Source organism: Trichechus manatus, unplaced genomic scaffold, assembly GCF_000243295.1.
Source record: "Trichechus manatus latirostris isolate Lorelei unplaced genomic scaffold, TriManLat1.0 scaffold00253, whole genome shotgun sequence".
In the NCBI taxonomy this organism is placed as follows: domain Eukaryota; kingdom Metazoa; phylum Chordata; class Mammalia; order Sirenia; family Trichechidae; genus Trichechus; species Trichechus manatus.
The window spans coordinates 1,325,214-1,337,059 of record NW_004444189.1 but is presented as its reverse complement, the minus strand read 5'-3'; the positions used below and the strand labels follow the sequence as shown (position 1 = coordinate 1,337,059).

At 35.4% G+C, this 11,846-nt stretch overlaps 1 protein-coding gene across 3 annotated transcripts in view; it reads left to right on the top strand.

The window, feature by feature from the left end:
- The window catches only part of KRIT1 (KRIT1 ankyrin repeat containing), a 71,448-nt gene that overhangs the window by 24,292 nt on the left and 35,310 nt on the right, over positions 1-11,846 (top strand). For all 3 annotated transcript variants that reach the window (XM_023724635.1, XM_004389651.3, XM_023724634.1), the window contains exons 11-15: positions 2,307-2,463; positions 4,839-4,990; positions 8,324-8,490; positions 9,116-9,203; positions 9,801-10,007. In XM_023724635.1, the coding sequence (XP_023580403.1) occupies positions 2,307-2,463; positions 4,839-4,990; positions 8,324-8,490; positions 9,116-9,203; positions 9,801-10,007 (771 nt within the window). The remainder of the gene's footprint in view (positions 1-2,306; positions 2,464-4,838; positions 4,991-8,323; positions 8,491-9,115; positions 9,204-9,800; positions 10,008-11,846) is intronic.

Genomic DNA, 11,846 nt, shown 5'->3' with positions numbered 1-11,846 from the left:
CCTCCGAGTGTCCAGGAGGAAGGCGTGTCCCTGTTCCCTAGATTGCGTAGGTGGGTGGGTTTTGCAGCCAAACTGTGAGCACCCAGTGTTCTTGGCTGTAAGGACTGGGGGGGCACCTTTTATTCATGGGCCACCTACCACAGGAGGCTAGGTGGCGTGGCTGGAGCTACCAGTCCTCAGGCCCCTGATGTGGGTAGGTGAAGACCCTGCTTAATGGGCAGAGCAGTGTCAAATATCCAAGAATCTGCCGCTTCACAGCTGAAACAGTTGAAGTTAGAATTACGGTACATACCTTGTTGTACTGCAGTAATGAGGGCCTACGCTGTTGCAATGGGCCCACACAAGTCTCTGCAGGGGGAAAGGCACTCAAAGTCCATGGATCCCTTATGCCTGTGCCTAGGCAAACGAGCTGTGCCTACCCTGCGTTCCTGGCTTAGGGGAGCCGGCAGTTTATTTTCTCCCCCGTTTGTTAGTTTATTCACTCATTAAGGCAGGGAGAATGGCTCTGGGTGTGTGACGGATCCTTCTTCCGGCCCAGGGGACTCGGCAATTGCTGAAGCCAGTCCGAGACCCAGTACAGAGCAGGGAGCAGGGAGGTAAACGAGAGAGAGGTTTTTCCCTATGGTACTTATCTTTCACCAATGAGGGCTGCTTCTCACTGGTTCTGGGTGGCCGTGCAGACTCTCAGCAGCTGGGTCTCTCCTGGTGCAGAAAACGCACCTCCTGAGCACAGCTGCCTGCCTGCCTGCCTCACTGCTTCCGTACCGTCTCTCCCTCTCCTTGCCACTCAGTCCCGTTCCTCAACTCTGCTGTTGATGTTCAGGGCTCCCAGATTGCCGTATATAATTGAATCACTTGTTTTTTCGAGTCTTTGTTGTAAGAGGGTCCACCGGAAGCATCTGACTACTCCACCATCTTGGTCCTGCCTCCTATATATTTATTCTTGGCATAATTTTTATATACTGAATAAATGAGATAGGATGAGATTTGAGGAATGAGATACACTGATCCAAAATGAACTGGCCTGGAAGTTGTTTGAGGGCATCAGATGAGTTAAAAATAAACAAAACTCACTGGAATTTGAACATAAGATTTATTCTGTATAGTGATTCTATGTGCATATCAACCAAAAAAACCCAAATCCATTGCCACTGAGTGGATTCTGACTCATAGGTACCCTATAGGCCAGAGTAGAGCTGCCCCATAGGGTTTCCAAGGAGTAGCTGGTGGATTCCAACTGCTGACCTTTTGGTTAGCAGCCATAGCTCTTAACCAGTGTGCCACCAGGGCTCTGTATGCATATAGGGAAGCTGTTTTGATTCCAGAAAAAGCAAATGGCTCAGAGAAGCCAAGTACAGTGAGGCTTATAAAGAGAAGAGGACGGAGAAATATAGACTATCAACCATTGGCTAATCTTAACATGATTAAGGGAACCCTGCCTGCCCCCTTTACTGAGATCAGCTGGTATCAATTTACTTCTGGCCTGGCTGCTAATAATTTGGCTTTCCACCCACCTGCAACCATGAGGCCTGCAACCATGAGGCTTTTTGAGATTTAAATTTAGAGGCAATGGCTTGACAACTGTCCTTTTTAGCAGGAAAAGAAAAATTTACATTGCTATAGAGCAGCTTCTGGTAGGCTTTTGCAGTTTGGGTAAGGCTTTTTTCATGGATAAGAAAAAAACAGTAAAATCAAAGATAGATGTCTGTTATTAATTTTCCTATGCAGCAGTTTCTTCCCATTACAGTGAAAAAGTATTGAGAATACCACTACTCTCTACTGTTCTCTGAACTGGAGGAAAGAACCTGGCCCAAAGTCTATTGTTCCATAACTTTTACCTGCAAAATCTTCTATCACAGATTCCTGTTAGAACAAATTATTGCTGGTACACATTTCTACAGTATGATTTGTGGCCCACTAGACTCATGAGGTACTTGTCTAACAGAGGATTCAATAAACAAACTATATAACCCATATGAAGATTTACATTGTACATTAAAGATTAAAGCATCCTCTCAGAAGAGTTTGAAATTTAATATTTAAAAGAAAAAAGCCACTTATCTTAGTTTCCCAAACTTGTTTAATCATGGAAGATCCAGAGGAGCACATCTGAGAAAATCCAAATAATGGAAAGAAAATGTTTTTTAAATATTGCCAGCAGATTCTCGCTTGAAGCAGTTTTTCTAATATTTTCCATGTTTGAAATCTATAATAAAGCATATGAAATTGAAAGTAAAGTATCTTTTTGGATTAGGATAAATATTTGTTAAGCAAGTTGCATGATGTATTATCATTCTTTGTCCTAGTATGAAAAAGTTCGAATATACAGAATGGATGGATCATACCGTTCTGTTGAGCTGAAACATGGAAATAATACAACAGTGCAGCAGATTATGGAAGGAATGCGTCTTTCTCAAGAAACACAACAATATTTCACTATTTGGATCTGTTCAGAAAATCTCAGTAAGGAAGATTTTATTCTTTTGTACAGTGAAACCTGTGAGAGCCGGAACTCAACGGTACTGCCTTGTTTTTCGGGGTCTCGCAAGTTTTCCACCTTAGACAAGGTGCAGTCTTACCACTTTTCTATTGCTTATTTTAGTGAAACATACTTGAGTTTTCCTTCTCTGACAGGTTTCCATCATACACAAGTTCTGCCTTTCGTAGGCTTTACCGTGTAAACCTAATTATTTCTTTTCAAGAGTGGAGTGATAAACCTAAGTATAGCGTATGCTTATTATTGGGTTTTAAATTTTCAAACAATGCAGTATTCTCTCTTATAGAAATTATTAGTTTTCAAATTACTGAAACAGGTAAGGCTCTGGACCCCCAAGCTGCTACATTCAAACTGGTTCCAGAGAATATTTTATTTGAAAATGTTTTTGGCTCTTAAATAGCAGCAGACATGTAAAATCCATTAAAAAAGCATATAAGAATTTTAATTTTATTTTGTTATGCTGTATAATCCATTTCTTGTCTTTCTTTTTGTTCCTATATTTCTTTTTTATTCTGAAGAGTAGGTAGAATTAGGAATATTAGGAGCTCACCTATCTTTAAAACAAAAACCACTAACAGGAACATTTAGTGAGAAAATTTATTGCATCTACTATTGGCAGATTGTCCAGAAGTGAATGTTGTGTCACAGCCTTGATTTGGAAAAGTTGATAGGAAGAAGACAACCTTTTTCATAAAATTGGAATTTTAAAGGAGAACCAGCAATTATTGACTGGGATATGTTGCCTAATATTTTTTCTAAAATTTCTTAGTAAAATAATGATTGATGCAAAGACAGATGTATTTTTTTAATAATATTTTATTGTGTTTTCAGTGACGGTTTACACAGCATTTCAAGTTCCCATTCAACACAAATTGTTCAGTGACATTGGTTACCTTCTTCACAATGGATGAATGTTCTCAATATTTCTGTTCTGGTTATTCCGTTTCCATTAATCTTGTTTCCCTGCCCCCTTGCATTCTCATTTTTGTTTTAAAGTAATTAGTGACCATTTGGTCTCATATAGATGATTTTTTAAAAGGAGCACAGTACTCATGGGTGATATCCTTTATTTTGTGAGTCAGTCTGTTGTTTAGCTGAAAGGGGACCTCAGGGGCTAGTTTTGGTTCAGGGTTTAAAGAGTATTGCAGGGCCATAGTTTCAGGGAGTCCTCCAGTCTCAGCCAGTACAGTAAGTCTGTTATATTTTGTTTTTAAAAGGAATTTGAGGTTCTATTCCACATTTTTCTCCCATTCTATCAGGGTTCATCTATTGTGGCCCTGACCAGCAAAGGCAGATTTTGAAGTAGTTTTCAGTTACTGTTGTGCTTTTGAAAAAGTATAGTGATTTCTCACTTATAACTCATGTTTGAAGTTACTTTTTTTCATATTGGTTATTATGGGTGTTTTGTTGTTGTTAGTGTTGTTTTTCTTTTCTATAAATTAGGGGAGGTTTTTGAATAATAAAAATGTGAGTACTATTGGAGGGATATCTTTTAGTGAAGTATTGCACTGCTGAAGGCCGAATTTTTCTTCTGTTCCAAATGAGAAGCTAGCCTTGCTGTTTACTGATGCTACAGCATAGCCACGGGATATTTATTACTGTATTATTATTTATTCTCCTTTAGTTTGATGAATAAGCTCATAAGTTAAGGAATCCCATATAGCTGAACCTCTAGGCAATGAACATGGCTCATTTGTTCTTCATTCCATATAAATTCAACATTTTATAAATTTATATATAACAAAGTATGCCTAAAGCATTTTTTAAGTTTAAGAACCAAAGCTTTCTTTCCCTGGCAGTGGCATTTGATTTGAATGCCATTAAATGGAGTGCTGTTACAACTTGCCTTTATTTCAGGGCTCACCTCCCCTCAAAGGAACAGAAATGTCCTTTTTCCTTATATTAGTTTTTTTAGCAAATATTTTTATTTAAAATCAATGTAATGTTGCTCTAGATTTGTCTCTGAAGACTAAATGTTGCAAATGTATTAAGGATTTAATTGAGGTTGTTGTGATTATCTTAATGGTTTAAATGTATTTTTTTTAAACATTAAACTCTACTGATTGTATTATAATTAAATGTATGACAGTGAAATTAAGGATGTATATATGTTTGATAAATTTTATTTAACAATTATTCTCAGGATTCTTATATTCTTAGAAACAAAAGCAATTAACCTCAGATTGGATGGTAGTAATGATTAAAATCAGTGTTGATTTACATTCAGACCTTTATGTGTATTTAGTTCATAAGTGCAGATAGTTTAATACAAGGTTTCTATGCATTGATGTAATTGATTTATTTTTACATTACCATTTATAAAAGGAAAGATGTTTTTCAGGCCTTCAGCTCAAGCCTTACCATAAACCCTTGCAACATGTTCGTGACTGGCCAGAAATACTTGCTGAATTGACTAATTTGGATCCCCAAAGAGAAACACCACAGCTTTTCCTAAGAAGAGATGTGAGACTTCCCTTAGAAGTGGAAAAAAAGGTTTGCTTGGGAATCTTTTTTATAGTCATTTAAATGCACAGAATCTATTAAGTTTTTATTGTAGGCACTAGAGGCAGAAAGGAAACTAACATTGTGTTCTTCCTGTACTAAGGGTTTTTACTTCTGTTTTCCTATTCAGTCCTCACACCCCTGTAGTAACTGGTAGAGTTTGAGAAGTCCTAGGTTAGTTTTTTTTCATTATTGCCCTCATTGTATTAAGAATACAAAAGAAATAGAGAAGCTATCCTAAGGAAAATTAGTAACCAGATGGGGAGACAAATTATACAGAAAAGAAAAAACCTACAATAGTTAGAAAAGACGTACAGTATATTTGTAATCATAGCAGCTATATTATTGTCAAAGATATACTTAATCAATAGGTAGTCATATGTGTAAATTTTGAAGGAGGAAAGTGACATTAATGTTGAGGTGAACAGGAAAAACATTCTTGGTGGAGAAGATTATATGCAAACGGGGCATAAGAAAGTTATTCTCAACAGTCAGCAAGTAGCTGTTCTTAACTCAAGCACAAAGCTATGTAGATAGTAATAAAAAATGAGAAATGAGAATAGAATTTACATTTCATAAAAAGATCTGATTATCAGACAAGTATGTTTGTATTTGAACAACTGTAGATTTTAGAAGAAAGGCGAGATAATGCAATATGTAAGATAGATGGGACGGGAGAAAGATGTGGCAGTCTGCTTCTGTAAAGATTTATGGCTTTGGAGACCCTATGGGGCAATTCTACTCTGTCTTATAGGGTCGCTATGAGTCAGAATCAACGTGACAGTAATGGGTTTTGGGTTAGGATAGATGGATAAGGGAAAAACCTAAGCGATTGCAACAAGATAATCTAGGTATGAAAGTCTAAATACAGTGGTAGCTGTGAAATTTGGAAAGAAAATATGACTCCCAAGTCTCATAGCTTTGGTGAAGGAAAAAAAAGAATTTCAGTGCATTTCCTGATTCTTTATCCAAGGGAATATTAAACACACACACAAAAAAACAAAAACCCATTGCCATTGAGTCGATTCTGACTCACAGCGACCCTATAGGACAGAGCAGAACTGCCCCATAGGGTTTCCGAGGAGTACCTGGTGGATTCAAACTGCCAATCTTTTGGTTAGCAGCCATAGCTCTTAACCACTAGGTCACCAGGGTTTCCATTAAACACGCAAGGGGAAGCAAATTTCAGCTCGTGTAAATTTCACCAGCCATGTCCAAGCTTGATAAAGTGTTTTTTACCTAACTTCTTATTTTTTATATTATCCCTCTTACATTAACAAAGAGAAGATAGATTTGATCCTTATTGCCAAACATACTGGGAGTTGCATAGAGATTTGTATGAAGTTTACCAAAAACTAAGGTCTTGATTATTTATAAAAGGTGTATTAGATACTTAAAATCTACAAATAACCTAAGTATTTTCAGTCTGTCTTCCTTCTCTTTTTTTAAATTGACTGGTAGAGGAAAGGAGCAATAGTGACAATACTTGGACAGTAAATAAATTGCATAATTATACTATAAATAATAAAAAATAGATGCAAATGAAAAGCAAAACAAGGCTTAGTAAATTTTTCTTAAGGTAAATCAGAATGTCATGTTCATCTAGTAAACTAATTGCCTTTTTTTTTTTTTTTACTCATTGTGTAATTAAGAAATTTCTGCATGTACCATCTGAAAGATAGAAGAATTATATTTATTGGTTAGTATTGAAGGCTTCTTTTAGAATGAAAACAGCCTGAATTCATTAGAAAATAATAGTTATTAACTGATACTCATTGAACACACTATTAGGAACTATAACTGTTATTACATGTTCAAACTCTGAATTCAAATTCACTATTCAATTTCTATTAGAAAAATATGATTTCAGTCAGTCTTTTTCTCAGCATTTTATTTAAAAATTTAAAACCCGTAAGAAAGTTGAAAAAGTAATACAGTTCACACCATATATTAGTCACTAGATGTACTAATTGTTAATATTTTGGTATATTTGCTTCATTTTTTCTTTTTGTGAACTATTTAAAAGCAAGTTGCGGACATCCTGGCACTTCATCCCTGCATATTTCGGCATGCATTTCCTAAGAACAAGGACATACCTACATACCACATACCATTTTTAACCTAATAAAATTAATATTTCTGTAATAACATCTAATATCTGACCCAAGTTCAAATTTTCCTCAGCTGTTTCAGAAAGTCTTTTGTGTTTTTTAGCTCTACTCTGTAGAATCTAGTCAAGTTTCACATATTGTATTTGGTTGTTACCTCTTTAATCTCTTTTAATCTAGAACAGTCCCCCACGCCATATCATTTTTTTTTTCTTGAAGTTGTTTCATGAGTATAAGCTGTTTCAGTTATTTTATATTGTATAGGGTATTATAAGGTAGAAAAAATAGAATCATTTTAGCTAGTTTGTCAAAACCATTTTTACCGTGAAGAGTTGGAATCATTGTAAATTATATTTGGAAATACTTTAAATATTCATTTAGAAACTTTATAATTAATGATTACTTCCAAGAAGAAATATATTTTCTAGGCTAGTTTTTCTCCATCTTTGTTAATCTTATTGAGTAAAGTGAAACTTTATAGTCTTAAAAACTTTAAAAAATATATCTTATGCTCTCCTTTAATGTTATTTGAAAATGCCAAGTATTTTTAATCAAATAAAAATGTTTGTTTTAAGCTTTTTAAACTACATGTACCCTTATGGGAATTGACCTATTTCCTTTTCTCTCCTTTGAGATTCATTACTATATTATATGAAGCATAGGTAATAGAGAAATGTTTCAGGGATACAAAGAATTTAGGTAAAACTGTACTAGAAATTACCCATATCCATAAACTGATGTTAATTTTATTAGACTTTAAATGAGAGGTCAGCAGTCTACAGCCTGTGGCCATATACAGCCTGCTGCCGGTTTTTTTTAGCCTGCAAACTAAGGATGGGTTTTTTATTCTTTTAATGTTTGAAAAAAATCAAAAGAATAGTAATATTTCACATCATGTGAAAAATTATATGAAATTCTCTTTTTATTATCTATAAATAAAGTATTATTGGAATACCACCACACCCATGTATTATCTGTGATTGGTTTTATGTTACAATGGCAAAGTTAAGTAGTTACAACAGAGATTGTATGGCTCACAAAACTTAAAATATTACTATCTGACTCTTCACAGAAGTTTGCCAACCCTTGCTATAAAGCAATTAACAGCTCATTTATGTACAAATAACGTAGTTTTTCCATATTAGACAATGACAGTTTGCACATTTGCAGTAGGAAATTGTAGCCCAATAACTAAATTATACTTTTTTTTTTCCAGATAGAAGATCCACTAGCTATTCTTATTCTCTTTGATGAAGCCAGATATAATTTATTGAAGGGCTTTTATACAGCACCTGATGCTAAACTGATAACATTGGCAAGCCTACTGTTACAAATAGTTTATGGAAATTATGAGGGTAAGAAACACAAGCAAGGTTTCCTAAAGTGAGTATTTAATACAATGTGTGATCTTGTGCACGCTCATGATTCTGTTTAACCAAGAAAGTTGAAAAATGTTAAGAAATATTTGTAACTTGGTTTGGAATTAAATAATACAAGGCATAGAATGAGAAAAGAAACTACTATAGTAAAGCATTCCTAAAGATATAATCTCCTCAAAGTTATTTTTCTTACATTTGAGTATATTTATATTTTTTCTTTAATATATCTTTCTTTACTATATGTTTAAATAAGTTCACTAAAAATTGAAAAAGTAGAAGAAAAATACTGTAAGGCAGATGCAGTTAGGAATCACATCATAAAAACTAGCTTTTATGTTTAGTCCTTGAGAGAAAATACAGAGGTTTTAGCACATCTGAAGTTTGTTTATTGTGATTTGCAAGTTTTAAAAATATTCTGTGTTTATTGAAAGAAGAAACATTGCTCTAAATTGATGTTAGAGTTGTGGCTTTTGGCTTAAAATTTTTAGAGCTCTCTGATATTTTACAACATAGCGTTTTTCAGCTTAAAATTCATATTATATACTTAAAACCATTTTTGACAGAATGATAATTGTACTTTAGTTACTAAAGATGATTTAGTTAAAGGATGTTGGCATGTTTGCTTACAGTGAAGAAAATCTAAAATCCATTGTACCTATCACTAAATTGAAAAGTAAGGCACCTCACTGGACAAACCGAATCCTTCATGAATATAAGGTAAGCTGTTCAATAGAAGTAAAAAGACATCTTACAGCCTAGTTGAAAGTTTGTTGATGTTATTAATTTGTTTTAAACATATATATATATGAAGTTTATAGTCCTGAAATTAAAAATAGATCTTCCAGTTCACATGCCTGAAACTGAAAGCAGCAAAGATATTTGTATTTCTAATAATATAGAAGCTTTTTCAGGCAACATTTACTGGGTACTTCTATTATGCTGGATACATTGAAAACCCTGTGGAGTGCAGTTCTACTCTGAAACACGAGGGGTCACGATGAGTCAAAATCAACTCGACAGCAGTGAGTTTGGTTTTGGTTTGGTAGTAGGGGCTAGAGATTAAAAAAAGATGAAATAATACTGTCTGTGCCCATGAGGCACTTAGAGTAGATAGCAACAATATTTTTAAGTTTCAATATTTTTTTCCCCCCAATATTAAAATCTCAAAAGAAAAAATACTCTTGGTATAATCTCAGTCACTTTTATTCTTCTTTAGGGGCAGTCTTGATTTTGAAAAACTGCGTAGTTGACCTATTTGTGTTATGCATTCTTTTCTCTCTCACATCTCTTCTATTTTACTTTATTTGTTTTTAGAATCTTAGTACAAGTGAGGGTGTCAGTAAAGAAATGCATCATCTTCAGCGCATGTTCTTACAGAATTGTTGGGAAATTCCTACATATGGAGCAGCTTTTTTCACAGGACAGATATTTACAAAGGCAAGCCCTAGCAATCATAAAGTCATTCCTGTGTACGTAGGAGTGAATATAAAAGGACTTCACCTCCTCAACATGGAAACTAAGGTAGTTTTTAAGCTTTTTGACCAATTCATCATTTAATATCTAAAATAGCATTGTCTGCTACATGAAAAATCTAAAAATGGGATATATATAAGATTATTCCCTGCAACTTCATTGATAATAGCAAAATACCAGGGGAGATTGAATGACTATCAGTAGGAGTTAACATATTAATTATAGTACGTTTCTGTATTGGAAAAGTAAAGAATTTTTGTGTGTACAATGATATTCAGAATATATTAAGTGAAAAAGCAAGTTTTTAAACCATATGTAATATCCTGCCTTTCATGTAAAAATGGGGGGAAGGGATGAAAAATCTCTTAAAGCCTTTAGAAAAGGGAACTAGTAATTAGGAATAGGAGTAGGAAGGATACTTTTCACTATATACCAGTTTATAACTTAAAAAAAAACTTATTGTGGTAAATATATATATAACAAAACATTTGCCAGTTCAACAATTTTTTAAATTGTGATTTAAGTGAAAGTTTACATGGCAGATTAGTTTCTCATTAAACGGTTAATACAAAAATTCTTTTGTGACATTGGTTACCAACCCCATGATGTGTCAACACTGTCCCCTTCTCCACCCCAGGTTCCCTGTTTACGTTCATAGTTTTCCTGTCCCTTCCTGCCTTCTCAACTTTGCTTTTGGGCTGGTGTGCCCACTAGCCTCCTATACTTTATTGAACTTTGAAGCACGTCCTTCACGTGTGTTATTGTTGGCCCTATAGACCTGACTAATCTTTGGCTGAAGGGTGAACCTCAGAAGTGACTTCAGTACTGAGTTAAAAAGGTGTTAGGGGGCCATACTCTCAGGGTTTCTCCAGTCTCTATCAGACCAGCAAGCCTGGTGTGTGTGTGTGTCTGTGTGTCTCTGTGTCTCTGTGTCTCTGTGTCTCTGTGTCTCTGTGTGTGTGTGTGTGTGTGTGTGTGTGTGTGTGTGTGTGTGAATTTCAATTTTGTTCTACAGTTTTCTCCAGCTCTGCCTGGGACCCTCTATTGTGATCCCTGCCAGGGCAGTTGGTGGTGGTAACCGGCACCATCTAGTTGTCCTGGGCTCAGTCTGGTGGAGGTTGTGGTAGTTGTGGTCCATTAGTCCTTTGGACTAATCTTTCCCTTGTGTCTTTGGTCTTCTTCATGCTCCTTTTTTCTAGCCGGGATAGGTCCAGTAGATGTATCTTAGATGGCTCTCAGGCTTTTAAGACCCTAGTTGCTACAGTCAGATGTGGAACATTTTCTTTATAGACTATGTTATGTCAATTGAGCTAGATGTCCCCCGAGACCATGGTCCCCAACCCCTCAACCTGGTAGCTTGGTCTCTCAGGGCGTTTGGATGTATCTGTGAAGCTTCTGTGACTTTGCCCTGGTCAAATTGTGCTGGTTTCCCCAGTATTGTGTACGGTCTTACCCTTCACCCAAGTTACCACTTAACCACTATCTAGTGTTTTTCCGTCCCCACCCTTCTCCTCTCTCGTACCCATCAAAGATTGTTTATTTCTGTGTAGAAACATTTTCATGTGTTTTTGTAATAGTGGTCTCATACAGTATTTGTCCTTTTGTGATTGACTTATATCACTCAGCATAATGCCCTCCAGATTCATCCATGTTGTTAGATGTTTTGAAGATTCATTATTGTTCTTTATTGTTGCATTGTTTTCCGTTGTGTGTATGTACCATAGTTTGTTTATCCATTCATCTGTTGATGGGCATTTAGGTTGTTTCCATCTTTTTGCTATTGTGAATAATGCTGCAGTAAACATGGGTGTGCATATGTCTATTCATGTGAGGGCTCTTATTTCTCTACGATATATTCCTAGGAGTGGGATTGCTGGATCGTATGGT